Source organism: Molossus molossus, unplaced genomic scaffold (assembly GCF_014108415.1).
Source record: "Molossus molossus isolate mMolMol1 unplaced genomic scaffold, mMolMol1.p scaffold_m16_p_4, whole genome shotgun sequence".
In the NCBI taxonomy this organism is placed as follows: domain Eukaryota; kingdom Metazoa; phylum Chordata; class Mammalia; order Chiroptera; family Molossidae; genus Molossus; species Molossus molossus.
The window spans coordinates 107,186,827-107,214,472 of record NW_023425377.1 but is presented as its reverse complement, the minus strand read 5'-3'; the positions used below and the strand labels follow the sequence as shown (position 1 = coordinate 107,214,472).

Below are 27,646 nucleotides of genomic sequence, written 5' to 3'. Positions count from 1 at the left end.
AACAAAAAAAGTCATATTGCCAAGGCAAACATGAGAGGCTATAACTCCATTTGAAATTCTAGAATTTATTTGTTTGCCACCAAGAACTGGGCCAAAATAAAGTGATCAGTCACAGTTTGCTTTGCTTTCTTCTATGTGATCCATGGTTAAATATTATGTAAATTAGAACTATTTTAATTAGACTATTAATTGCATTTTTAAAAATTATTCCCTATTAATGAAAGAGTCTAATAGAAGTAGACTGCAATTCATCCACTTAAGCAAAATATTTTACAAACATTAAGGTGAAATAAAAGTCTTATTTCAACACAAATATGAAATACCATGAGAATTTCTATCATTATTTTATAATATCTTCATCTGTTAGTAAACCGATCAGAATTACCTAAATACAAATTGTCATATAACACATAGGAAACTCCTGCTGTTCACAAGACTAGGGGGAGAAGTCCAGGCTCACTTGCCTGAATTATAGAATGTATTTGCAGAAATGCAGTAGTCATACCTCCAATGGCACCAAATATTATCAACTAAAAAATCGGCTCTAATAAATGAATGAATAAAAAATGAATTTCCTTGATGAAAAATCAAAATTTAGAATTTCCTCCCATTTATCATTATTGTCATAAAAAAGAGTATGTTAATGTATGATAATTAATCTTTGAAGTTAAAATTCAAAGATACATAGCCCTGGCCAGCATAGCACAATGGTTAGAGCATTGACTTGCGCACTGGAGGGTCATGTGTTCAATTCCTGGTCAAGGGCACATACCTGAGTTGCATGTTTGATCCTTGGCCCTGGTCGAAGAGCATGCGAGGCAACCAATCAATGCATCTATCTCACATTGATCGATCTCTCTCTCTCTCTCTCTCCCTCTCTGCCCCCCCCCCCCTTGCTCCCTCTGTTCAACACTCTCTCTAAAAAAAAAAAAAAAAAAGGAAAAAATATCCTTGGGTGAGATTAATAAAATTCAAAGATATATTAAAGAACACTTCTTTGAACTTAAATTTTAAAAACCAGTATTCAATTTTGTTTTCCCTCTGCAAGTCAAACAGACAATTTGGGGAAAAGGAAATAAATCATACATTTATAAGATTCTATGCTTTTTCTCTGTGTACTATCCAAAGAAATTTCTTTTGTTTTATGGTCTACCTAAAAATAATGTGCCACATTAAAAATCAGTATTTTTCAAGGCATCTTCAGGGGAATTGTAAGTAGTTTCCATGCAGCTTCTCTCACAGAGGTCTACTGTCCTGGACAGAAACCCTTTGAGAGTGTCGCAGAGAGTTGTTCAATAGCTGCTAATAGTCCCAGAGCCTAACCCTGCATTTTCAACTATCCCATCTGACTTGCTGACTGATTTCTATTTTTCTTTCTGTTGCTAAGTTTTCTTATCTTGATTATGTGGTGAACTAGATTTCAATAAAAATTTCAGTGTAATGACATTTTATCTGCCTAATTAAGGACAGGTTTTCTAAAATCCTGAGTCATCATGTCCCAAAACAATTATTTGTCTTTCCTTCTGCATCTCCTTCACACTTCTTATATTAATAAAATGAAGCTAACAGCTAAGGTAGAAAACGTTACCGCCATAAACTATAAAGACAAGACAGTCTGGGTGGATTTAAGTTCAGGCATTATGTGCCCCAGGCTGTCATTGGAAGTGCAGGTACTTGCACTTAATTTCACAGGGTGTTGATCTTCCTCATTAGGCGAGACATACTTTCATAAAAAATAGGACATTAGGGTGTAGAGAGGCATTTATCTCCTACCAGTAGCAGAAAAAAATTATTACTTGGTAAATATCAACTCTCTTGAGGAACATACTGAAAAATATTATACATGAACAGATTTATTAGTAATAAGTGTCCACTTGTCCCTAAGTCATTATTATTTCTCCTTGGATTTCTGACACTAAATATACTAAAAATTGTAGGTTTTCACATAAGTTAATGTTTATATTTATTAAAATCTTACTTGAAATTCTAAACTATTTTTCTAATCCTCACCTGAGGATATATTTTTCATTGATTTTTAGAGAGAGGAAGGATGAGAGAGGGAGAGGGAGAGAGAGAGAAACGTCGTTTGGTTGCCTCCCTTACGCGCCTGACCAGAAATCGAACCCGCAACTTTTCACTGTATGGGATGATGCTCCAACCAACCAAGCTCCACCAGGCAGCCCTGAAATTCTAAACTATTTGGTTAAATTGCTATATTAACTCTCTTTTAAAAGCTACCACCCTGCTAGACCAACCTGGACCTTGGGTTAAATTAAGTAGAGGCAGAAAGGCTATTTTAAAAAACCAGTAAATTTCCAATACAGTCATTTCTTTTCCTTTGCAAATTAATATCTTATCACAAATAAAACCAAACCCTCACTATTAAAGCTCTACATATATTCTACTCTTCCAAACTTGAGTATCTTATCACACTTAATGAGGAAGTTACTTCTGAGCAAGAATCTTCTAGTGGTAAGTACAGTCTGCAGCATAGATATTGGATGATCAATGACATTCTGTACAGCCACGGCAACATTTTCTCAAATTTCTCTTATTTATAATTGTGCCAATTACTCCCAATTCCTGACCACGTCATAATAATAAATTAATGTAAAACAAGGCTCTGAAAAAAAAAACAAAAACATTTGAACAGAGCAGTATTTACATTCCACAAGTATGAATGGTCCTACCAAGCGTGCCAAAGGGACTTTACAGGGTCTACCTGTAGTTTTAAGGCCAACAATTGTATACACAATTGTAAAATTATCTTGAAGAGGCTGATGCTATTTAGTGGAATAATTTAGCAAAGCCACTGACCTATCTCCCCACACCTTTGGAAAGCAGAAGCCATACTCAAAATGCCTGCCTTCTAACTATGCTTTGTGGGATCAGCTTTGCCTTCTGTTATTAAACTAAAAAAATAAAAGTTATAACTTAACTCTGCTCCATAATTGCTGCAGATGAGTTATTAAAATCCCAAACTTATGTAATATTATCATAAAATGTGCCATTTTTCTCAGGAAAGCCACAAATTGGAGTGGAGCTTATACACTGTAAAACCCAGATGGTTTGCTTAACTACTCACACATCCTCCAGTTCAAAAGTTAATTGAACTGAAACTAAAATTTTGATAATTGATATGCTTTGAGGGACTCAAGCAGAAGGATAACTTAGCCTCAAGCACGGGGTGTTAATAGACTTGAGAAACCACAAGAATTGGTCTGAGAATATTGGCAAAGTGGAAGAAAATGACATATTTTCTATAGGTTAGCTTATTACACATTACCTGGATTTCTGATGGTACTGTTGCTTTTCTTTCTCCATTTCTTTACCCACTGATTCAATATTACACACTATTTTACCCAGTTTAACTTGTTCTGGAATTTAAAAAATAAATAAATAAATAAAGCTTTAATTGCATACTATTAGTTTTCAAGTTATAAGTGCATTTTTTCAAATTAAATTGCAAATCACAGATTTTTTAATAACAAGTGGTACAATATTTTTCCAAAAAAATTGCTAACACAGAGGTGCTCTAAAAACACATTTGAATGGGTTTTTTTTCGGCCCATGCTCCTCAAACGTTTCGCAATTACTAAAATTTAGCACCAAAAGTATAGAGTAAATGAACTGCATATATCAAGAAGGAGCGAGCTCCCCGAGAAATGTCTGCAACAGCACAGCACATGCCCGTGGATACAAACGTTTACACATATCAGCATTATTATCATCACGATCATCATAAGGCTTAGTTTTTATAGGCGAGCCCATTTTAAAATAATTTAGCAATCATTAGTTAATATAAATAGGAACACTGAGTGCTCCCAAAATCTCATCCATTTGATAGAAAGCTTAAAATTAAGAAAAGGCAGTTTCTGCTTTAAAAAAAAAAAACAAAAAAAATCTGGTTCTTAGAGTCCAAAGAGACAATTACAGAGATATTTCCAAAATGCCTATTACTTTCTATTTTGTACAGGCAACGGGACTAACATTTAGTTTGAAACATTACAACAAACTCTTGTCATACATGAAGTGTGCTCAAGTTACAAGCTCAGGTCTATGGTAGAATATATGAGATGAAACCTGTTTTAGAATTATTTACAAACTAGTGGTTTCTCAATGCTAACAGAAAAGCACAGTTGACTAATGAAGAATAGAACGTTAATATTTGTTGACTCTTTGTAATGTACCAGGGGTGTTAGCTAGCATTTCTTATGAATCATCTTACACTTAAGCCTTATGACGGTTTTTTTGCTTGTTTGTTTGTTTGGCAAAGTACTATGATTAATCCCTTTTATACACAAGGAGAGCAGATTACCCAAGATATTGTAAGTCAAAAGATGCAGAGCTAGGGAGCGAACCTGTATCCCTGACTCTAGCTTCCTCACCTTGATCTACTGTCCCAGAGCTCATGGAGCCTCAGGTACCTAATCAGAGGGAGGGAATTCCTGCCTTGTTTACTTTCGAGGTAACTATGGAGCTCAAAAGACATTTTATGTAAAAATACCTGGTAAGTTGAGAAATATCATATTAAAGTGAAATAGAGAAATAATTTATGTTTGAGTCTTAAAAATAGAAACATTTAAAAATATTTGTCACAAGCTAAATGTGCTAATGGCTTTATATAGATCATTTTATTTTATTCTCAGAACCACTCCATAAATTAGGTACTATTTTTATCTCTATTTTACAGATAAGGACACTGAAGCAGAAAAAATAGAAGTTAACTTTTCCGAGGTTATATAGGTAGCCAGTAGGTAGAGTGAATATTCAAACCTAGGCAGCCTAATCTTGGAGCCTACATTCTTAATTACAGTAATATTCAATATGCATGTTTGTGTATTTATTTAAGTAACATCTACTTATTGAAAATGGCTATGCTAAGTCCTAGAGAGGGAAGATGTAGAATATAACACGTTAATTCCTTTTCTATTGAGTGTGTTATAATTACTTTCATCTGTATTCTTTTTGATGCTCTTAATGACACAGTTGGCTGGTCACCTCCTGGACCATTTTGACACATCCCCATTGAATACTCCTCCTTCCTGCCACAATAGAGTTCTTGGCTCACTCTGTCCTTCCCCTGTCCCAGTCCTGGAATCAGGTCTCTGAGAAGCAGTGGTCATTATCTCTTCCAAAATTACCTTCTACCCCATTCTCTAGTGTTTCCTAATCAGAAAATTTTGGTTAGATTCATGTTAAAAATTCTCAATAGATTCTCCAGAGCTCTTAATCTTTCATATTTTCCACGACTTTGTGCTTCATTTTATAAATTTCTTAAAATACCCTCTCTAGTTTAATAATTCTATCTTCAGCTTTATTAAATTTGTATTTACAACATTAAATTTTTTATTTAAATGATTATACATTTATTTCTAGAAGTTTCTTTAGTTTTTTATCAAATCTTCCAGGACATTTTTGTAGTCCCTGATTCACTCATATTTTCATACTTTACTTTTTAAACATATAAAGCATACCCATTTTCTATTCTCTATCAGAAAATTCTAATGTCTGTGGTTTTTGTAACTCTAATTTCATTTTGGGGGAGTTGAAAGGCTTAGTCTCTCGCTCAAAGTGGTGAATTTCTTTTTGATTTTTTTAAATTATAAATTCATTCTATAGGAATGGGAATTATTTGCAAGCTGGGAATAAGATCCATTCCTCAAGAAATAATTTATTTTTCCTCTGGGCAGTTGAGAAACTTTCAACTCATAACAACATTGAACTAATTTCTCACTTAGGGAATTTTGAGACACCAGTTATATGGATTCTGATTCAATCCCAGGTGACCTTGTTTGTGGTTATAAATTATAAGAAGAAACTCTTTCCTTCTCTCAGAGCCAAGACTAAGATACTCAAGTTTCTTTACAAAGCAATACTCAATTTTCTTCTTACAAAGCAAGACTTTTTATGTTCCTGGTTTAATCTTTCACGGATGGCCTCATTTGGGAGAAGACTCATATTTGGGAAGTCTCTGTACTGACTTACATTTTGTATGCGGCATGAGTATTTATTCTGTGTCTTGCTCATGCAATGAAAATGAAGTTCAAGGGTACCAGGTAAATGCAGAAACTGCCAGCAACAGAAACTGGGATCTTCCCTAAATCTTTAGGTGGTGTTTTTTTTCCATTTTGGATTTTCAGGTGCTCTATAAAAATGTGTTGAATAAAGGAATGCCTTAAATACTTTCCCCCATTTTGCTACCCATTCACATTTCAAGACTCAACTCAGGAAAAACTATTTAGTCTAAACACTGAAACAATCTGCAATATTTGCAATACTCATAATATCCAACACATCCATTAAACATTTGTTATTATTAATCAATAGTTAACTCTTATTCAGTTACACAAAATTTTTAATATCAATACTTACTATATGTTTACCATTCCTCTTTCAACTGACCCTCACTTCTGCCACAACTGTCATAACCAATCCTTATATTTCCCCTTTCCAAAAAAAAAAATAGCTCTAATTCAGGTGCCTAAAAGCAGCCAATCTTAAATGCAGTAGTTAAACTAGGCCAATGTAAGTTATTAGAAGCTAGTATTCTAGAATTAAGAGGGGTTTGATTATATAGTTAGTGTACAATACTATATTGGTTTCAGGTGCACAATATGGTGATGCAACATTTACATAGTTTAGAGTGTGATCATCACACCAGGTCTAATAATCATCTGGCACTGTGCAACTCATCACAGTGTTATTGACCGCATTCCCCTGCACTTTTCTCACCCATCCCCCACCCCACCCCTCTAGAAACCATCCGTTTGATCTCCTTTTCTATCTGTTTTTGTTTTCTTTTGTTCGTTTGTTTTGCTTTTTTGATTCCACATGTAAATGAAACCATATGGTATTTGCCTTTTTCTGTGTGACTTATTTCATTTAGGACCTAGAGGGTATTATGCTAAGTATAATTTAGAGTTTTAATAATTCAGAAATTGGATACCATAAAAGGGAGTATGTCTCCTATCACAGGTGTCTCCTGGCAGAGATTTGATAAGAACTTTCTGGAGAATATTGTAGAAAATATTATTTTATACCATAAAAATAGTTGGGCTAGAAAGGCTTTAAGTTCTCTTATACACAGAGACTTAATGATACCATAAAAGTGCCTCACATAGGTTAAATCCAAATCCTTTACCTTCAGAAAACAAGAATTAAGTTTTGTATACTGAAGTTATTATAAAACACTTTCCTCATCTTTCTTTCTTTTTCAGACCTCTCTATTTAAATTACAATTTCATGCGAAGTAATTATAACAAAATTTAAAACTTAATGTTTCAAATTTATAGACAGATTCATTAGTCAAGAATGACAGATTGTAATTTACTGACATTTCACATTCTAGTGTGTGGGCTGGGTGGATGTCATATGATTTTCTACTGTTGGAATTTCTAGCACATGTGTGTTAAATACAATGCCAATTCCTCGCTAGATAGTGAACTCTTCCGTGGTCTCTTGAGGACAAGGGCTGTGCTTTTATCCATCATCCACTTATTCAATCATTCATTCAACAAATATTTACAGAATGCCTATAGTATGACGGGCAGTCTGCTAGGCCCCAGAAATGTAAAAAATAGCCTGGGGACTATGAAGGCTATACTCTGGGAAATGAATTAACCAAATAATGATATAATTACACAAAAAATTGAGTATAATTGAGTAATTCCAATTACAATGCTATGAACATTTATTTCCATTATCTCATAAATTTAAAACAAGGAGTGAAAAGTATCCTTTAGCTTTTGTAACTGGGAGTTTATTGCGGGAAATGTTCACAGAAAGATGGAGGCAGAAGCAGGATTTCTCCGGGCTGAAGGACTAAAGTGTCTGGAGACAATAAATGGCCTCTCCTTCCAAGAGGTGTGGTTTAAAGAGAAGAAGAGAGATGAAATGATCACTACAGGACATAAGTTTGAGAAGAAGATGTTTGGGGTATTGATTTAGTTTAAGAGGGAAGAGCCTTTAGAGTTCTTGCATATTATAAGAAGTGGGGAGCTGAAAACATAGGGGGAAACCAAATGACATGATAAATGAGATAAGTTACTGGCAGAGAAAGCATGGGGTAGAATTTAGCCATGATCTAGAGAAAAGAGGCATTTTGTTCTAAAAGGACAAAGTAGACCAGGTGGTTATTGATAAATTTCCAATAAGTTAATCAAGAATACCTTTATTTTCTCCATTAAGTGGGGGTTGAGGTCATTTACTAAGAGAAGGGGATACCCATTGGATAAGGGTCTCCGAGAGAGTGGCAAAGATTTGAAATACATATCAAGAGGGTGGGAAAAGAATTGACCAAGGTCAAATAGAAGGTTTTAAATTTGATGGCCTTTTTGTTTTTTTATCCTCACCCCAGGACATTTTTTCATTTTTTGTTCAGATAGAGTGGAAGGGAGAGAGAGGAAGGGAGAGAGAGAGACATCGATGTGAAAGGGACACATCCATCGAGTGGCTGCCTCCCACATGACCCAACCAGGGCTGGGGACAAACTGCAACCAAGGTAGTGCCCTTAGCGGGAACTGAACCCGGGTCTCTGTGGACCGCAGGCCGACGCTCCAACCGCTGAGCCAAACCAGCCAGGGCAAATTTGGTGGCCTTTTAACGCAGTCACCATCACAGCTAACACTTAATAACAAAACAAATCAAAAATTAAATTTCTCTTGCTACTACTCACTTTCTCTTCACTTTTTTAGCAAAAGGTTGAAACCAGTTGTCTACACATACAGTTTATACTTACTTCCTCATCCCATTTATCTTCAGTTCACTTCCAGTCCACCTTGTACAGTCATTGCTCCTATCAAGGACACAGTGTCTTCCATGGTGTCATACCCACTGGGCAAACCTGTCTGCTTTATGGTACCTTCAGCAATGCTCAGTACAATGGTGACTCTCTTGAAAAGGAGCTATGTGACAACACTTTCTCCCGGTTTCCCTCCTGTGAAAACCATGCTGCCCAGTCTCCTGTGCTCTCTTCTGTCTGGTTTCTAAAAACTGGCGTGGGCCTCTAGCAGAAGTCTTTGTTTATGTCAACATCACTTGTCCTTTAGATTTCATTCAGGTTCTTAGATAAATTAAATCCATGTAAAAGTTTATTTTGTAGCCCACATCTGTCCTCACAATTTCAGGCTCATGTATACAGTTGTCTTACATGTGAACTTGCATGTTAATACGTATATCAAATATATTTAATGGCACTCTTAATTATTCTCTTCCAGAAACTGTTCTCTCTTATATTTCTCACGTCAGAAGATGACATCATCATAAAGGCACCCATTCAAACCAGGAATTCATTATCTATCACTAAAATATATCTAAAGTGTTTTCATTTCTCTCTAATTTCACGAAGATGACAATGGCCAAAATAAGGTGGCATAACAAACCAAACCAAAACTTAAAAGATGTGGCTACTTCTCAAGGATTCTTGCACACCTGCGCCTTTGTGCGGGTTGACTGGGCCCTGGTCCATCTGAGGGGGAAAATACTGGCATCCAGCCAGCCAATCCCAAACTTTCCCTAAACCAAAGTTAAACGAAGGTTTTAGGGAACAATTTTCCATGAATGTTTGCACACTCCTGCACTGCCAGGACTTCCTAAGATTCCTGCACATTGGTGAAGGATGCTCGAATGGCGAATAAGCTATGGAGACCTCCTGAGAGACGCAGAGGCTCTTTCCTGGGGACACTAATTTACATTCCAAAAAGTAACAGACATAGGACCTTCGTTTTACCTCCTCTTCCCAGAATGGATTTGCTTACATTTCTAAAGCATTGATCTCCCTCCCTCTCATTCTCTTCTTCCCCTTCTGCCTTCCCCTCCCTGACTCCCCATCTCTCTCTCTCTCTCTCTCTCTCTCTCTCTCTCTCTCTCTCTGCAGAGGACAATAGGAAAATGTGTCAAATATCCTAAATAAGCTCCAAGATTTATAATTTCAGAGTTCCTCTTCTGTTGTATTATCTCCATTGTACATATGAGGAACCCCTGTCCTCATCAGGAGGAATTGAATCATGGGGGATACTGAGGTAAGATGAGGAGTAACTAAAGTCTGTCACAGATCCAGAAACCCTGTGTTTCCTGTCAGAACAGACCGATGAGGGTGGACGTGCTCCTCCTCTCTCATAGATGGCCCACGTGGAGGGGCGTGGAGAACTGACCTCCAGATGCTTGAGCCTGATTTAGTCCCGCAGTCAATCACAGCTGCTTTTCAAGCTTAAGCATTTTTGAGTTCTCGCCCTCTTCTCTGAGCAACTCCTGATGTCTCAAACTCAATGCTCTTGCCGCAGCTTCTGAGGTTTAGCTCTGTCCAGTCTCCACCCTCCCACGCTGTTCCCCAGGCTCCCTCATCCCTCAGAAGGAAGAACTTCCGGTTATGGCTTCAGTGACCACCTCAGCACTGTTCTTTGGCTCACAGCTGGGTACCTCCTGAACCCTCTGGTACTAACCATTTTGTTGCGGTATCTCTTGGGACTAGTTGTTTCCAATACAACTCACATAAACTCATTCCTTCAGGAAATGCATCATACAAGACAGTGTGATATACTTAAGGAGGGTCAACAGACTAAGTCTGCCGCTCCACCTCTGGCCCTCGGTGAACCACTTAGCCTCTCTGAGCTTTAGTTTCCTCGTTCTTAAACTGGGGAAATGATCCTACTGAGCCTGGTAAATTAGATTGCAATTACATAATTAATTAACTTCATATAAAGCAGTTTATAAGCACTCAGGAAATAGGGAGCTGTTGCTGTTTTCATTAATAGTTTCATTGTTTCTTTGCTTTTCACTAGGACAAAACATAAATCCATCAACACTCACTTGACCTGGTAGGACTCCTTCCTGTATCCACCTGAGGGACCCTGGAGGAACTCATCTTTCCTCCCCATCATGTGTTTTCTAGGGATCGAGATTTGGTAATAATCCCTAATCCTTCTGAACATGCTTCCTAAAAGTTAGAGGTACAAATATACTACCTGAGTCCCATAAGGACACACGATCATAGGCCCTCAATCAGATTTTGTGAACTCAACAAATTCATTTGACCCTAGTTGGAATGCTATCTGCCGAAGCCTAGGAAGGGAGCAATCATCAGAAGTGGGTGACAGATATAAATACAAAACAATGTCAAACTAATTATATTAGAATAGGGATTGAAGCATTCATGGAGAAGCCTGAAACCCTTAGCCCTTTCTCATAACTCCCTGTAACCGTGACATAGCAAGAATATTCATCTATAATTTTATTTCTCACAGCAGGTATTCACGGGGTGATGAGGGTGGCAATTACCAGGCAGGGCTACTAAACATAGAAGGTAGTAACCTGAAGGCACTAGGGAGTGTTTGCAAATGAGGGTTGTTTTGATTTATTAATTGGGTGGCACTCATCACCCGCATCTTGCAATGGCGCCACAGTTCCCCTTACAGGCGCACACTGAATCACCGAGCAGGGCTGTGCAATGTGTCTCGCACGCCCTGGCACTTCCATTTCATACTTCACAGTTTTAGTGTCACTTCGAGGTTTGAAATGTTTCACAGTTATTTGCTATATGTGGGTGCCAAAAAAAAAAAAAAAGTCAGCCTGTATCACTAAAAAAGTTACTGCAAGAACAGAAAATGGTTAGAGTCAGATGGGAATTTTTGTGCCATTAACATTCAGAAGTTCATCAAGAATTAATTTACTTTTTATCAAAATCTAATTTTTGTTTTACAGATGCACGGGTTCATATTATTATTTTGCTCACCGCATACAGTCTTTATAAAGTTAAATATAACATTTTATTGATATAGATATGATTCTATAATTAGAATGAAATGGAAAACATCATACGTCTTTTCTAGCCTACAACTTGCCCATATGCTCTAACATAACAAACCCAAAGCCTCAATCCAGTTGCCTGATCTAATCCAGTATAAATATTGAGTGAATGTCTATGTATATATCTTGACACGCATTTCCGTTTAGTGTGTTAAAGTCAATCTATTTAAACAAAGATAGAATGGCATACATCTGCAACGCATATAAATGCATTAAGACCGATCAGACACAAAAACGTATCAATCGGCACCTGCAAATAATGACATGCATTTCACCAATTCTTGTAAAGCATGGATGTTCTATTTCTGACTCTATCCTCTTCTTGCTGACTCCCTTTACACTTTAATATTTTACTTTAATATTTTTGATGTCTCTTCTGCTTTTCACTGAGGCAAAACATAAATTCATTTACACTTGCTTTACCTCCCAGGACTCCTGTGTGCACTAAGGACGTTACCTGAGATACCCTGGAGGAACTCGTCTTTCCTTCCCTTGGGTGTCTTTTCTAAAGCACTTCGACATTTGACCATCCAAATACTGTATGTCAATCAAAAAATTAAATAAACAAACAAATAATAATAAACACGTTAAGATGCAAAAAGAAAAAGAAGCTTTCACACAAAAGAAGAATAAGCACTTGGCACAAATTGAGCACTAAGTAAAGATGTCTCCTTTTCCTCTCGTTGTCTTTCCAACTGCAAGATGTCTCCTCAAGTTTAAATGTCTGGTTTGTTTCATTACAAATAGAAACTGAGAGCCATTGGTTAGCATGAAAGGAAAACAAAATAAGCAAATACAGATGGAAACTCAAGTAGTGATATGTTTAGGCATGCTCTGAATAAGTTTTCAATATCTAAAATTATTTTCCACTGACACGTTGAAAGAATTTTTCCCTGGAAGAAGAGGAAATGTATGCTTGCAATGTGGCGATCTGGAAGATCACGACGAACTGCTAGGAAGTAAGAGATTCATTTGTTAAACTAGAGCTTAACAGAGAAACAAATAATGACTAATAATGCTGACACGTTGCCAGCACCACTAAAGGTTCAAAGGGCCGACGTTCGTTTCCAGTATTCCGACAGGCATTCAGGGTATCCTGAGAGTGGGTGTGCAGAGACAGAGCCAACTTCCACAAAATGGGCAGTTGGCACGAGAAAAGCTGATGAAGACAGAATGCTAGCATGGGCAGCTTCGTGTTCCCGGCTGAATCTCAACTTGAGCTTGACAAGGCCACACTAACAATGCAAGATTGTCTCAATTCATTACATCTTATTTTATATTTGCATCTTGCTCTTGCACACAGAATTACATGCTTAGCACAACAACAACAACAACAACAACAAAAAAAAAACCCTCAAAACATAACTTATTTAATGTAAGGATAAAAGTAGAATGCTAGGAAGCAATGAAGTTACCCTCTTATAAAGGTTTTGACTTTATTTCATTACCTATATTAGCTGTCTGTATGGGACATTCTGACTGGATTTACCACAGCACATAGAGTTGAACAGAACCTAAATACTTGTGAAAACTACACAGAAAGCAAAAGGCATTAAGTACCATAGTTTATTTTGTTTTTTGTTTTTTTAATGATATTTCTTATGACACTTCAATCAGGATAAAAATCCCTCTCCATCTCAACACATCTTTAGTTGGCATGCCTTGTATCTAGCTCAGTATTTGCCATAAAATTTAAAATAGACCTAAGGAAGTATTTAAGATATCAATGGACAAAATATATAATTTAATGTGAAGAACAAATAGCACAGATTCCAATCCAATGTGTGTCATACACACAAACGTACACACATATAATTCTACAATTAGCATTCGCTAGAAAGTGTCGTAATACTCTTTCAATTGTGACAGGTTAACTTAAATATGCTACAAAAGATAATTATTGGAATATGGAGAGCTAAGACGTTCAAGTCTCCAATAATCTCTTTTTCTGAACTGTCATTACCCTTAAGTCTATAGCAAGATTCTAGCATCTGATTATTCTTCATAGTTTTGACTTTCCCAACTAGAAAGGATAAAAATGAATAAAGATGTCTAAAGTGTTTTTGTATGCCTCATATCAATTAACATGGGCATGTGATAATATACTCAATAAAAAAAATATTGATTGATTCCTGAGAGGGTATCTGCAAAATGTAATGTTACATGTGAAATCTGACTTTCTCATGCTTTTTATTTACAAAATTGAATATTCTTTTCCTTTAAAAACACATGTTTGAAGATGAAGTCAAGAGAACAGAGGACTAGGAGTTTGTAAATTCGGTGTCAGTCATAGCTGGTTTGACAAACTAGCTTTATTGACTTAAGTAAGTCATTGAATCTGCTTTGTTTCTCTTACAGCAAAATAATGGGTTAGAGCAGCTGACACCTAATATCCTAGTTAGTTCTAAAGCCTATATGACAAAATCACATTGAAGGGTATAGAAAATCTTTAAAACCATGTTATACAAGTCAGACATTGCAAAATGACAGCTGGAGGGCCTAATCCAGAGGCACAGATTTGGGGGGCACACAATTTCAGGAAATGTTAAATCAGAGCATGTCTGGATGGGTGTGCTTTCTCTATGTTCCCATAGACTCCATTCTTCCCCCCTTCACACTAGCTATTTCACAGTTATCTGCTGATCTTAGAACGGCATTTAAGTTTCTAACCCATGATTTAAAGGAATTATAATTCTATTCTCATTTCAGTACCTAGATGGATTACCCTGAAGTACCATTATTACTAAACAGAACTTCAGAATACATCATGGGAAAGTACTAGGCTTCAGCCAATATTCTTGAACTCATTTTCTTTCAGAACGCAATGTAGTGCAGCAATGAAAACACCAAATTCTAGATACCAAAAACAAACAAGCCAACAAACAAAACAACTTGGGTTCTGGCCTTCTCTTGACCACTAACAAGAACTTTGACCTTGGTCCTCCGCTTTCTTATCCATAAAGCGAAGATGGGGCAGTTACACTAAACTGTGTGTCATGTACATGTTATCTGGACAACTCTGCAATCCTATGATAACAGCCACTTTCACTATTTTGAGCCTTTCCCCCTAAAACTCTGAAAGCTACAAGTCTTTAGAGATGATCAGACTGATCTAAGCTAACAGGAGGAAAAGACCCGGAACTCGCTAGACGGATGGAATCAAAGCAGCAGTAGATGAGCGAACGCAGTGCTCCGTTCCTGGGAGGTACAAAGCCCCGAGTAACATCAGGGAAAGCCCCCCGCGAAGCACAGAGCCAACAGGGCCTGGAAATCCTTCGGCTGCCATGCAGAACCGTCTTAATAGCAATGACATTCGACGACAAGTTGAAAACATCGTGTCGGGTGCCTGCTGTGCCATTTACTTGTGATTTTAGTTTCTTGTTTAAACACATGGAGCCTCAAACTCTTCGTTTGCTAAAGACGGGGAATAATAATGCTTGGAAACTACAAATACATGCGCATCGTGTTTATACACATTACGCTGATTTAGGCATAGATACTTATGGTTTGTAAGATACTAGTCATGAGCTCCTTAGTGTTAGAAAAGGCAATCTGCCATAGGTCCTGAGCACCCCCTGACAATTGTGCTGGGTGCCAAGACTTCCAGGCTCTGCCCGCCCTTTGCTCTTTACCCAGTCTGTTTCTTAGGGCCGTATTCCCAGCACGCAGCCTTGGGGAGTAGGTTATACCTCCCGTAGGACACAGAACATGCTCACTCTCAAAGCCATAGGTTCCCCAAGCTCACATCTCCCCGCAGTCTCACAAACCCCCACAAGTACAGCATCCACCAGAACTTCTCCACATGGCCCCTTGGGACTGGGGGGTCAGGGGAACTGACAGGGACATGAGCCCCGCCTGCGTGCTGTGCCATGGGTAATGAAGTTCTTCTCTGACAGGTCCTGATTCTGCGTCCTCTGCCTGCACCCAGAAAATTGTGGCAGTCTAACTTTTTAGCCTGTAAATAGAGGGAAATTCTAGACCCTTCACAGACCCTGTGGAGATGCTCGGTAAATGTATGATTGTTGCATGCGTGCCAGTTAGGGTATCTCGTATGTATTCATTACCTTTTCTTAGTATAAATCATTACCTATTCTTAATAGAATAGGGTTCTATATTTTAATCTAGAGTCGGGAAAAGAATCTGTGGCATGTTTGTGATCTTTCTTCTTCCTGGTTCTCACAAATTGTCCTCTATTAGGTTCTTCCATCCACATCCCATTCTGCCAAGCACTCAACATGACCAACGACAAGTGCCAGCACCTCACCCCCTTTGCTTCCTTCCTGACACGGTCAGAATTGTTCTCACAGTATAGCTAAGATCTCATGGTCTCACTACTAAGGTTTTGATCCTGAGCTAATCTTAAATCTGCCACACTAATTATAAAGCAAGTTATAATGTTATCCAATCCCAAAATATATTCTTTTTGTGGAAACTTTAAAAATGACACTTCTGCCCTGGCCGGTTTGGCTCAGCGGTTAGAGCATCAGCCCACGGTCCAGAGAGACCCGGGTTCAGTTCCCGCTAAGGGCACGTACCTCGGTTGCAGTTTGTCCCTGGCCCTGGTTGGTTGTATGGGAGGCAACCACTCGTGTCCCTTTCACATCAATGTTTCTCTCTCTCTCTCTTCCTCTCTCTCCCTCCCTCTCTATCTGAACAAAAAACAAAAAAATGTCCTCGGGTGAGGATTTAAAAAAAAAAAAAAACACTTCTGTGCTTTCATTGCGTTTGAAATTGTTACAGAAAACAGAGCTGAAAAGACTATGAAATTGCTTAGGATCATAGGCAGAAACTTGGGAGATTTAAGTACCACTTCCACTATATTTTGTCAGAATGTAAATATAATTGCAGGTGCTTAGAAAAAAAAAAAAAAAAGACAAGTATTCCAATAAAACTCTTACATGCTGAACGCCAGGAAAGCAATAACACTTCTATTATAAGCCATTTTCTGTGATAATTGCCTTTTGAGAAATAGGGATAGGGATATTATCACTAACAGAAAGACTTGAAAGAAATGCAAATTCCTGATTAGGATCATTTTCCAGTGAAGTAAACAGCTATTTGTAAATGATTATGTCTTTCTTTGTTTTCTCACTAGCTCTTAGCTCTCCTCACATTTCATGCCATTATTTGTCTCAGGGAAAAGTTCTCGAACACCTTGGCACACTTTCTCACCTTGCCTTAGGAGTGATAGCTTTCCCATGCCCCAAACTAAGTCTCTATAAAGGGAAAAAGGATGCCCGCCAAGCCAGGATATCCTGTTGTTTGTCCTCAGATGGACTGGGCACTCTCTCTGTTGTTTATCTACAAGACTTGCCAATGACATCAACCACCAGACAGAACAGGAATCTGACTCATTTGGAGCTGATCACGAAGCCCTAGGCTGCAAAGCGGACCAGTGTGTGACTCTTTGCTGAAGCAGAAACCAAGGTGAAACAGGATGGAAACTGGCCCCACTCCTAATGAAGACACTTCTGCTGAAACCCTGTTTCCCGGTGTATTTCATGCCATCGACATTTGTCACGGTTGTTCCCTAGCAATTTATTAAGTAGTTAAGGTTTTTACTAACTCTTTAAAACCACATGATACACAAAACTCTAAAACCAGAGGACACACTTGGGCACCAAAGGAGCTTGAACACATTTACTTAAAACTAGAACATTACTTTTCAGATAACCACCAGGTAAATGTATCATACAAATCGACCAAGTGCAATGTTTGAATACGACCTGTTGACTGAAAGGAAGTAAAGAAAGGGAGGGAGCATACTCAGCCCACTCATACTTCCAAGGAAATTTTCTTTTTGCAAACACAACAGACAACCGTCAGCTTGTCTATATTACCATATATGTGCTCACATGTCTTCAATGAGTCATTAATAACTGGCCTAGTATTTTATAGTTTACATTATGTTGTCACACAGAAATCTCATTTGGTCCTCCAGCAGTACAGTCAGCAGATATTTTTATCATCACCATTTAACAAAATAGGAAACTGAGGATCAATATGTTAAATAATTTGGCCATGATCACGCAGCAAGGAATCAGACCTTAATTTTTTATTTGCATTGCTAAAGTTCAGATTCTTCTTCAAGTCAATGCAGATGGTTTATTGAGCGAGGCCGGGGGGTTATTGGGCTTACTAACATGTGTGAGATGCCCATTTTATCATTCTTGTACAGACCTTCCTTCTGGGCTCCGTTCACAGCATGTGCTTACAAATGTGAGGTTTTCTCTTTACCCACCCTCCCCAGCCACAGAAGCTGCTCCTTTAAGCAGTGCAAATATTTCCTCGTGGTCAAGGTGTGTCTATCAGGGTTACACACACAAGAACAAATCTAGGATGATGAGAAATTCAATCCAGTTTCAAGGAAAAACAAAAAACAAACTCGGAGGCCAACCACAAAAGGAGTGCAAACCTCTAGTTATGATGAAAAATCAACACCAAAAAAAACCCATTCCTTTTTCAAGGGAAGTGTCCCAAGTCTGTAGATCTAGACAGCTAAAACTTATGTCAAAAAAATGATTAGAAAAGTCATGCACTCATTTGATTTTACTGCTGACACCATGAAAATTTTTCTAAATGTAATTATGCCTGTACGTAACCAAAATCAGCTACAAAGAGCAGATTCAAGCAAATTGGGGTTCCAGCTATCGTGATTGGTTATTTCCTTTCAATAACGCAAAAGCCCATGTAACCTGTTAAAATCAGGTTTCATTTAAAAGCAAGACAGCCCTGGCCAGTTTGGCTCAGCGGTTAGAGCGTCGGCCTGCGGTCCGGAGAGACCCGGGTTCGGTTCCCGCTAAGGGCACGTACTTCGGTTGCAGTTTGTCCCCGGCCCTGGTTGGTCGTGCGGGTGGCAGCCACTCGATGTGTCCCTTCACGTCGATGTTTCTCTCTCTCTCTCCCTCCCACTCTATCTGTACAAAAAATGGAAAAATATCCTCGGGTGAGGATAAAAAAAAAAAAAAAAAAAAAAGCAAGACAAAAAAAATCAAGGTCTGGTCATTCTAGCATAGGATCCTAGAATTGTAAACACATAGTGTTATCACTAAGTTCTAACTACTTACATAAAAATTTCATCTAAGAAACTGTGTAGGAACACCAAGAACGTTGTTATGGTCATTTTGAACAATGCATTATTGTTGTCCCAGCAAAATAAGCATGCGCTCAACTCTTTGACAGAAACAGTCCCTTCTTCCCCATAGTCTCGCTGCCCCTCCCACTCAAGGAACCGGTCGTGCTCCCGTTAACAAAAGTGGTGTTATTAGAAAAGGTTTTCTGGGCAGATAAGGGAACAGTCACTATTTTCACAATATAAAGAGGGGGAAAGAGCAACTGCCCAAGCTCATGGCAAATTCTAACTTTTAAAATACCTGTCGCACTAGCTATCTTCCCATTTTACTAGCAAAAAATATTCATTTCCTGGGATTTCTCGATCTCTTCAATCCCCAGCACAACGGCCCCCTCAGATGTCACTCGTTTCTACTGAAATTTCTCAAAAGCATTGAAAAGTGTGGCTTTGGTCAGACAGGAACATGGAGCAAAGCCATAATCGAATATTTCACTACTGAGCCACATGGGCGGTCAGTGCGAGGTACCCAGCTGTCACTGTCCTGGCATCCTTTGTCTTCATCCACACGAGGACCTACAGAAAATGACACTGCCGCTTGGGAGCATCTTTGGAAGAGCCGGGAAGGCATTCGTTTGCTACAGGACATAAATGTCACTGGCATCGTTCTCGTTATTATCTAAGAATGAGGTCGGGCACCTTCTTTCAGAAAAAGCATAGTTCGTCATGAAAATAGAAAAGCCTGCCAAAGCAGGAGAGATTAGATCAGTTTTGCGAGGCAAACTGAGATATGGAGAAGACGAGCGACTTGCTCAAGGTGGACAATAATTGAGAAAGGGGTCTAGTGGCACTTCCACGGTCCCCGAGCACTTGGAAAGCGCTCGTTGCTCCAAGCACTCCGAATCGCTCCGAAGGCCACCGAGAAGACGGATGTAGCATGTGATGAGGGGAGAGGCAGGCTTCAGCATCGGAAAGACCTCAGATCCTGGTTCTGCCATTACGCTCCATGACGGCAGCTTGGACGTGTCTCTCTCTGAGTCTGAGCTTTCCTATCTGTAGAATGCAGCTAATAATATGACTATCTTGCAAGACTGGAAAACACATGGCTTTACATAGTGCCTAATAAGCTGTAGATGCTCAATATATGCCTTTTGTTCTTTGCTCCTCTGTCCTATTCTCCATTAATTGACTTCCAATGGACGAACAGGGAAAGCACTTTTAGTTTCCTAAGTCCACAAGCAGCTTGTAGAGATATATAGAGACTTCCAACCTTTCACCAAGAAACGAAAAAGTAAAGGTCATTTATTTACAGAACTACAGCGAAGTATCCCATCTATTTTTGAATTCTCCTTAAAGGCCACGCTTAGTGGCTCAGTGTAGCTGGAAACCCAGAACTTAGAAACTACCACCGGCTCGATCACACGGGAAGTACTTACAAGTGCCTATTAAACTTGTAAAGGCCACACATTGTATGTCTTATGAATGTCTCTACAGAGACTGCATGAAGCATTTATTTATTTTTTTATCCATCCTAGGTATAGTCGGAGTACTCACTGAACTTCTGGAAGAGTTAACAAATAAAATTTCTCTAAAATAATGTTTTGATTCATTAAGTGCACGGGGATCAAAACCAGATGGAATTGACAGAGGGCTCGTGCCCGGTTCCCCCGCTGCCTCAGCGCGGAGCCAGCTGAGAGAGGGATGATCAATGCCACGCATTCCGCACTTCAGGCACCAACCGCTCCTTGGCTCCAGGTTTCCGTGTTTGGAGGGGATGCCAGAACACACGTGCTGTGACAGGACTGTCTGGAGGCACCCATGCAGGCCGGAGGCATGAGTAACTGCCTCAGGCACTGAATAGCTCAGGCAACAGCTGTTTTACACCAGACAGTAATTGCAATTGATCTCTTTATTCTTTACAGTAACTGTCACACTTCACACACACACACACACACACACACACACACACACACACAATGTAACACAGGGATTAGCACCTTGTAACAGAAGTATTCTCCTCATGGTACAAGGAACGGTTTGAAAAAACCCCAGGCTTGCTGAAACCTGGTTGGTAACTCTACACACACTTACACTCACACCCCCTTCATTCCATTATTCAACAAGAATCTACAGAATATCTTTCAGGCTCTAAATGAGCCCATCATTCTGCTGTTTAGGCACATAAAAAACAAACAAGATAATAAGATCCCTGCCCTCTAAAGGTTTGTTTCTGGCAGGGAATACTGATAATACACAGACAAACACATCTGATGGGAGATGTTCTTGGGGTCATAACAGTAGCTACTGCCCAAGCGCTCCTCACAGTGCCTCTGTAGTAGAGAGCGAGGAGGAGGTTTTTTAGTTTTTTAACTACTTGGCCTGAAAAATAACTTATCCCTGTATGTTCTGGTGTACATTAACCGACCAGGTCAGGGTACAAATCAGTGATCTCATCACAGGAAATACAAATAAGTTTATAAAGATACTGATCGGCCAAGGTTTGCTAAGGGTAATGGTAACTTTTATAACAACCAATATTGAGTAGTTGATAATAGGATTATCTTCTGCTGATCTTCTATTAAAACAAAAGATAAAATTATAGAAGCTAAAATATGTTGTTCTCAATACGAGGATATTTTTGCTTACTGTTATAGGTCCTGCTATTTTATACCTAATCCCCTCCCTCACGAAAAGATGACTTACTTGGGGTTGCCTGTCCCGTGGACCTTATCACCATTACTCCTGGCCTGGCTGTGATTTTGGGATCACCTTACCCATCCTAGGCCCATTACATTCCTATGCCAGAAATATGACTTAGAACGTGAGGTGACCGTGTTCCGTGTTGGTCTGTGTGCAAAATGAGGAGAAGACACCTATCTGGGAGGAAAGCAAAGCCATTCTAAGAAACAGGATGAGACCGAGTGGTACTCGAAAGACTGAGGACAGCCTCAGTTCCTGGTGGATTTTCAGTTCTTATGAGACCCAGTTGTCTTTTATATCCCCACTCTTTGCATTTAGTGAGATCTGAAACGTAAAATAAGTTCCCTTTTACTTAAGCTAGCCTGAGTGGGCCTTTGTCCTGTGCACCTCACAGATGGATAAAGACAAAAGCAGTTGCTAATTTAAAAACTGACTCAGAGTGACCTACTTTTATCAGCTTTCCTGCTGATAACCAACTTTCCTCCATTCTGATAGTCAACTTTTTTTAAATTTCTTTTTCTTTATTAATTTTTAAAGAGAGATGAAGAGAAAGAGATAGGAACATCGATGACAGAGAATATCAACTGGCCACCTCCTGCCTGCCCCCCACTGGGGGTTTGGCCCACAACCTGGGCATGTGCCCTGAGCGGGAATTGAACTAGACACCTCTTGGTGCATGGGTCAATGCTCAACCACTGAGCCACACCGGCCATGCCTATAGTCAACTTTCTATCTGAATTCATTCAGGAACATTTATTTAGTACCTGTCCAGCTAAGGTAAAGGTTACAAACAGCTGGAAGAAACTACTGTCACCCCTTGAAGAGCCATATGTGATCAAGTTCACACCCTGGTCCTCTTCACTACCCATCAGTGCTACTTGATGAGCTCAGTTTAAATCGTTTTACTCTTTAATCATCATCTTCTATTTTTTCAGGCTATTCCTGTCTCCAACAATCTTTGACCATTACCAGGACCTGTAAGCCATTGATACCACCCCCTTTTCACTCCTGTTTGCCACCTTCAGCTCTTAGCCAGCTTAACTTCCAAAGTCAATCCTTAAGACCCCTTTTTCCCATGGACTTTCAACTCACTGTTTCTCCCTCATTCTGTGATCATTGCAGAAAACACAAAACCCTAGTCAAATCAAAGTCTCCACCTATTCTGTGATATTTACATAGTCAACATGATGGGAAAAAATAAAAACATGATTGGTCTCATTTCCTATTCATTAACATGAACCCAAGTGGACCTTAATGTACAGTAATTATAGCGCAACTCCATTGTCCATTCATTCTCTCCTCTCCATTTCCTATTTTCTACTCTACACCTCCAACACCTCCCTCCAGCCCCCAGCTTATTTTCAGCTGATATCCTGCCTTCAATTTAACTGAGAAACAAAAGCAATCACAAGAGACCACCAAAGCCACCCTCCTGACAGCATCTGTGTGCCTTCTCATTATTGAAGGTGAAAATAATCCACATTCCAATGGCCAAGCCCTCTACTTACACAACAGCTCTCATCCATTCTCACCTTAAGAACATTGCTCCCCCACAATTCTCCCTTCTCTATCCTTGCTTAGTGATTTTTCCCTCTTCTCCATTCTGATCAGAAATGTTGTCATCTCTTCTATCTTAAAACAAACAGAAGACAACTACTCTCCCTGAATTCACCTTTGCTAATAGACACCCACTTTCTGTGTTCTCCTGTATAATATAACATCTTGAAATAGTTCTTACACTTGTCTAATTTCTCTCTGCCCGTTCTCCTCTTTTGGGCAAACTATTTTTATTTTTTTAATTATTAAAAATGTTTAATGTTGATATAATTGCAGGTGTCCCCCTTTCTCCTGTCCTTTGCCCATCTCTACTCCTCCCTGCCACCCCCTCCCTTGGCCTTCATGAAACTATAGTTCGTATCCATGGGGTATACATATATGTTCTTTAGCTATATCTTCACCTTCTTTATCCAGTCACCCCCACTCCCCTCCCCTCAGGCACCAGCCAGTCTGTTCCATGTACCCATGTTTCTGGCTCCACTTTGTTCATCAGTTTATTTTGTTCATTAGATTCCACATATTAGTGAGACACGGTATTTGTCTTTCTCTGACTAGCTTATTTCACTTAGCATAATACTCTCCCAGTCCATCCATGCTGTTGCAAAGGGTAAAAGTTCCTTCTTTTTTACAGCTGCATAGTACTCTGTTGTATAAATATACCATAGATTTTTTAATTCACTAATCTGGTGATGGGCACTTGGGCTAATTCCATATCTTGCCTATTGTGAATAATGCTGCTATAAACATATGAATGCATATATTCTTTCTGATTGGTGTTTCAGGATTCTTAGGATATATTCCCAGAAGTGGGATCACTGGGTCAAAAGACAGTTCATTTTTCATTTTTGAGGAAACTCCCTACTGTTTCCCACAGTGGGTGCACCATTCTGCATTCTTTGAAATTGACCGCTCCACCAAAACAGCAGGTGTGGAGGTCCTCGTCTCGGTCTCCTGTTTGGGATTTTATTTTGCTTTCCCTTCCTCACTTGCTGCTCCTTTCTCAGTCATCTTTGCTGATTTTTCCTCATTTCCCTGACCTCTAAATACTCCTTGGCTTACTTCTTGGACTTTTCTAACTCCTATGGCCATGTCATATTAAATATTATTTATAAGCTGGGGTATCCCAAAGTGATACTTGAGCCTGGTCATCTGCTGTGAACTCCAAACCCAGATACCAACTTACTATTCAGTATCTCTACCTAGGTGGTTAACAGATATCTCAGGCTTCAAATGACTGCAATTGAATTCCTGGTCCTAAGACTCATACTGTTCCTCCCATAGACAGCCCCGTCTTGCTAAATGGAAATTTTATCCTCAGTAACTTGGGGCAAAAGCATTGAGGTTTTGAATTTGTTTTAAAGGTACAATCTTCTATGGGATTTGCAGATGAATTGATCATCTTTGACTCCTTTTTTCTTTAATAACATTTAATAATCAACTCATCAGCAAATCTTGTTGAAGGTTCTACCTTTAAAACAAACCCAAAACCGACAGATTTGCCATCAGCCTAATCCAAGTATAGCTACTCACTTTCCTGCCTCTCACTTTGCCTCTCCATCAGGGAATCCAGATATTCTGGGGACTAAAACTTGTAGGCCCACACTAAAGACGTGTCTGGAAAAGCATAAATACAAAACCAACCAATTCTAAAAAACTGACAGTAATCACATTACAAAATCAACAAATAGAATAATGTTTTTGTTAATTAACTATCAGAAACACTTCTTTAATACTTCTTCTAATTATTTGCTTATATGCTTTTTAGTTATCACTTTATGCAACAGAAATTTTATATTTCCCATGGAAAGATAATTCAATCTTTCTTCTGTAGTGGTTAATCAATTTTTTTAAAATATTCATAATTAAGATGCATAAAACACATAACTTCACCTTCTTCATCCTGTAAGCCCTGGGGAAACAATGAGGGGTTTGAAACAAGAGAATGTAGGATTCACATTTTACAAAATCACTCTGGCATAACTTTATTTAAACACTAAGTTGGGTTGAGACCAGAGGCAGGGGGACATGTCAGGAGAGCACATTATAATGTAGTCTCACTGGAAATGGGGTTCCTGTCTTGACAACATTCTTTAGTTCATAGAGAAGTCAATTTTTAAAAACTCTACTTCAAAATAGAAGTCAAAAGAGAAGCCAATTAAGTTAGCCTCTGCTTATTTCTTTTATATAAACATATCCATCTCAGAAACGTATTGTCTCAGAAAGACAACTAACATCTTAACAATAAGTTTAGCCTCAAATGTTTAAAATGAAGGTCATTTGATTTACTAATTAGCATATAATGATCGGATCTGTGCCTGAAAAAAGGGTTAAATTAATACAGATGTTAGTGGTTGGGGTTAACCAACTTGGACACACTGAGAAGCAGGAAGTGTTGGATGGCTTGCACAGTTTTTAATGTCCCAAAGTGCCTAGCATTGCTAGGAGGAAATTACATGCCTCTCAGTAAAATACTTAATTACCTTAATACCCACCCAGTTTGTGACTATTTCTTTTCCAACTCTCCCCGCCCCCAAACGTATATAAACCTCAGACTATAGGCAAATCCTGCAAGTAGTTTGTAATATCTGCTCTTAGTGGCCTCTGATAGGACTTTATACCACTGGGGAGCACACACACATTTATACTTTCTCTTAGCTCAGACATACAAGACACACCAGGGTGTGGCTAGCTAGAAAGGTTCGGGGCTCTGGTTCTGAGAGCAGAGGCCTGCTTCACGGCACCCCTGTCCTCACTCTGATTCGGAGAGTCAGGCCGGGCCTGTGCCCTGGAGTTTCTCCAGCCTGCAGCCTGGAACTAGCAGGTGGGTCTCCTGCGCACGAAGCTCAGTGACAGGGCACATGCTGCTGTGTGCAGGGGGCAGGGTGGGCGTGGGCGCGGGGCTGCGGCAAGTCTGCCCACGACTAGGAGAGCGGGTCTCATACTGGAGGAGGAGCCACTAGCACGGGGCTACTCTTCCAGAGCAATATTCTCCCAGCTGCTTTCTCAGTAACAAAATGAACATTGTAATCTCATTTGCCCAATTGTGTCTTATTTCTCAATTCAGTCGGTTCCAAACTCAGAAGGAAAAAGGCAGTTACCTATTATAACCCTAGTCCCCTGACAACACAAACAAACAAACTACACTCTTTAAGGAGAGAGAGAGAGAGACACAGAGGGAGAGAGAGGGTACATGGAACATAGCATTCGGTTCAAGTAGAAGCTTAATATAGCTGCTGAATAATTTAGATGATTGATAGATAGATAGATAGATGGATAGATAGATAGATGGATAAAAGGGAAAAAAGAAAAATAACTATATGAATGAGAAAATGAAAGTTGAAACAATTAGCACTTTTGCACTCATAATAACAAAGAAAAATATTTTCTAAATGATATCTACAATTGAAACTTACTTTTGGAAGTACATTTTATTAGATTTCTATGCCCAGCATAACAAATTACCAAAGACTTGGTGGCTTAAAACAAAAGAAATGTATACTCTTACAGTTTTGGGGGCCAGAAGTCCGAAATCGAGGTATCAAAATCACACCTTAAGTAAAATGTTTTCTACCATGTTTCCATCACACCACCAGAGAATACTAACAAAGCCAAATTAGTTTAAAGAAATAGAAGAAACCGATGAGTAAGAAAGCTGGATTTGCATTTGGACGTTGAACTCTCGTTTCAAGTCACTAAACCACATCTCCTTCTCAAAAGGGGGTAATTCACAGATTCACCTAAACTGGAAAGTCCAGGTAAAGTTTGTCCTCAGCAAAGACTGGGTTTGAAGCTCAAACGATGTCCTTAGGACTTGATTTCTCTGCAGCATTTAGCTCACTCTTTCATGTTGACTTGATGCTAAAATCCCATGCTGTGTTCTGCGGTGCCTCCAATTTCACATCATCCTTGCTGGTTTAAGCCCGATCACTCCACCCACTCACTGTGGCCAGGAGAATAAGTTCTTCTCCTTGGCCATGCTGGAATCACATGTCTACCCTGGAGCTAGGGGCTGGGAGGGCAGCCCTCTCCGAACTGCACGTGCTTAAAGTGGGGGTGTTTCTGCAAAGTCAAACCAGACTGCTGTTACCAGAAGTAAGATTAAAGGATGCCAAGAAGCCAAACACCATCAATGTCTGCTGAAGAAGGTTTCATTACACACAACAAACCATTTCTAGGAAACAGTGATTCTTATTTCCTAGGAGAAGATATTATTTCCTCGTATATAAGGCTTCTGTACAAATGACCTAAGAAGGACCCACGGTGACACATCTCACCAACCTCTTAACTCTTCTCTGCCTGTGTTCCTTGTCAAATGCAAAACACGGAACAAATGTACTAAATCAGAAAACCTCTGCAAATCACTACTCTAATCCTAACATTTCTGTTATTCCCTAAGTTGTCCTCTGGGCCAATAACAGAGTTAACAGAAGGGAGATGGTAAAAAGAATACCTTTCAATAGTCTCTAAATCCTTTATAATATTTCAATGATTTTCATATTCAAGATACTATCAATT

The 27,646-nt window shown here is 39.0% G+C and overlaps 1 protein-coding gene across 1 annotated transcript in view; it reads right to left on the bottom strand.

The window, feature by feature from the left end:
- Window positions 1–27,646, bottom strand: part of IQCM (IQ motif containing M) — a 231,407-nt gene that overhangs the window by 182,483 nt on the left and 21,278 nt on the right. The window contains exon 4 of the mRNA XM_036282282.1: window positions 3,287–3,377. Within this exon, the coding sequence (XP_036138175.1) occupies window positions 3,287–3,377 (91 nt within the window). The remainder of the gene's footprint in view (window positions 1–3,286; window positions 3,378–27,646) is intronic.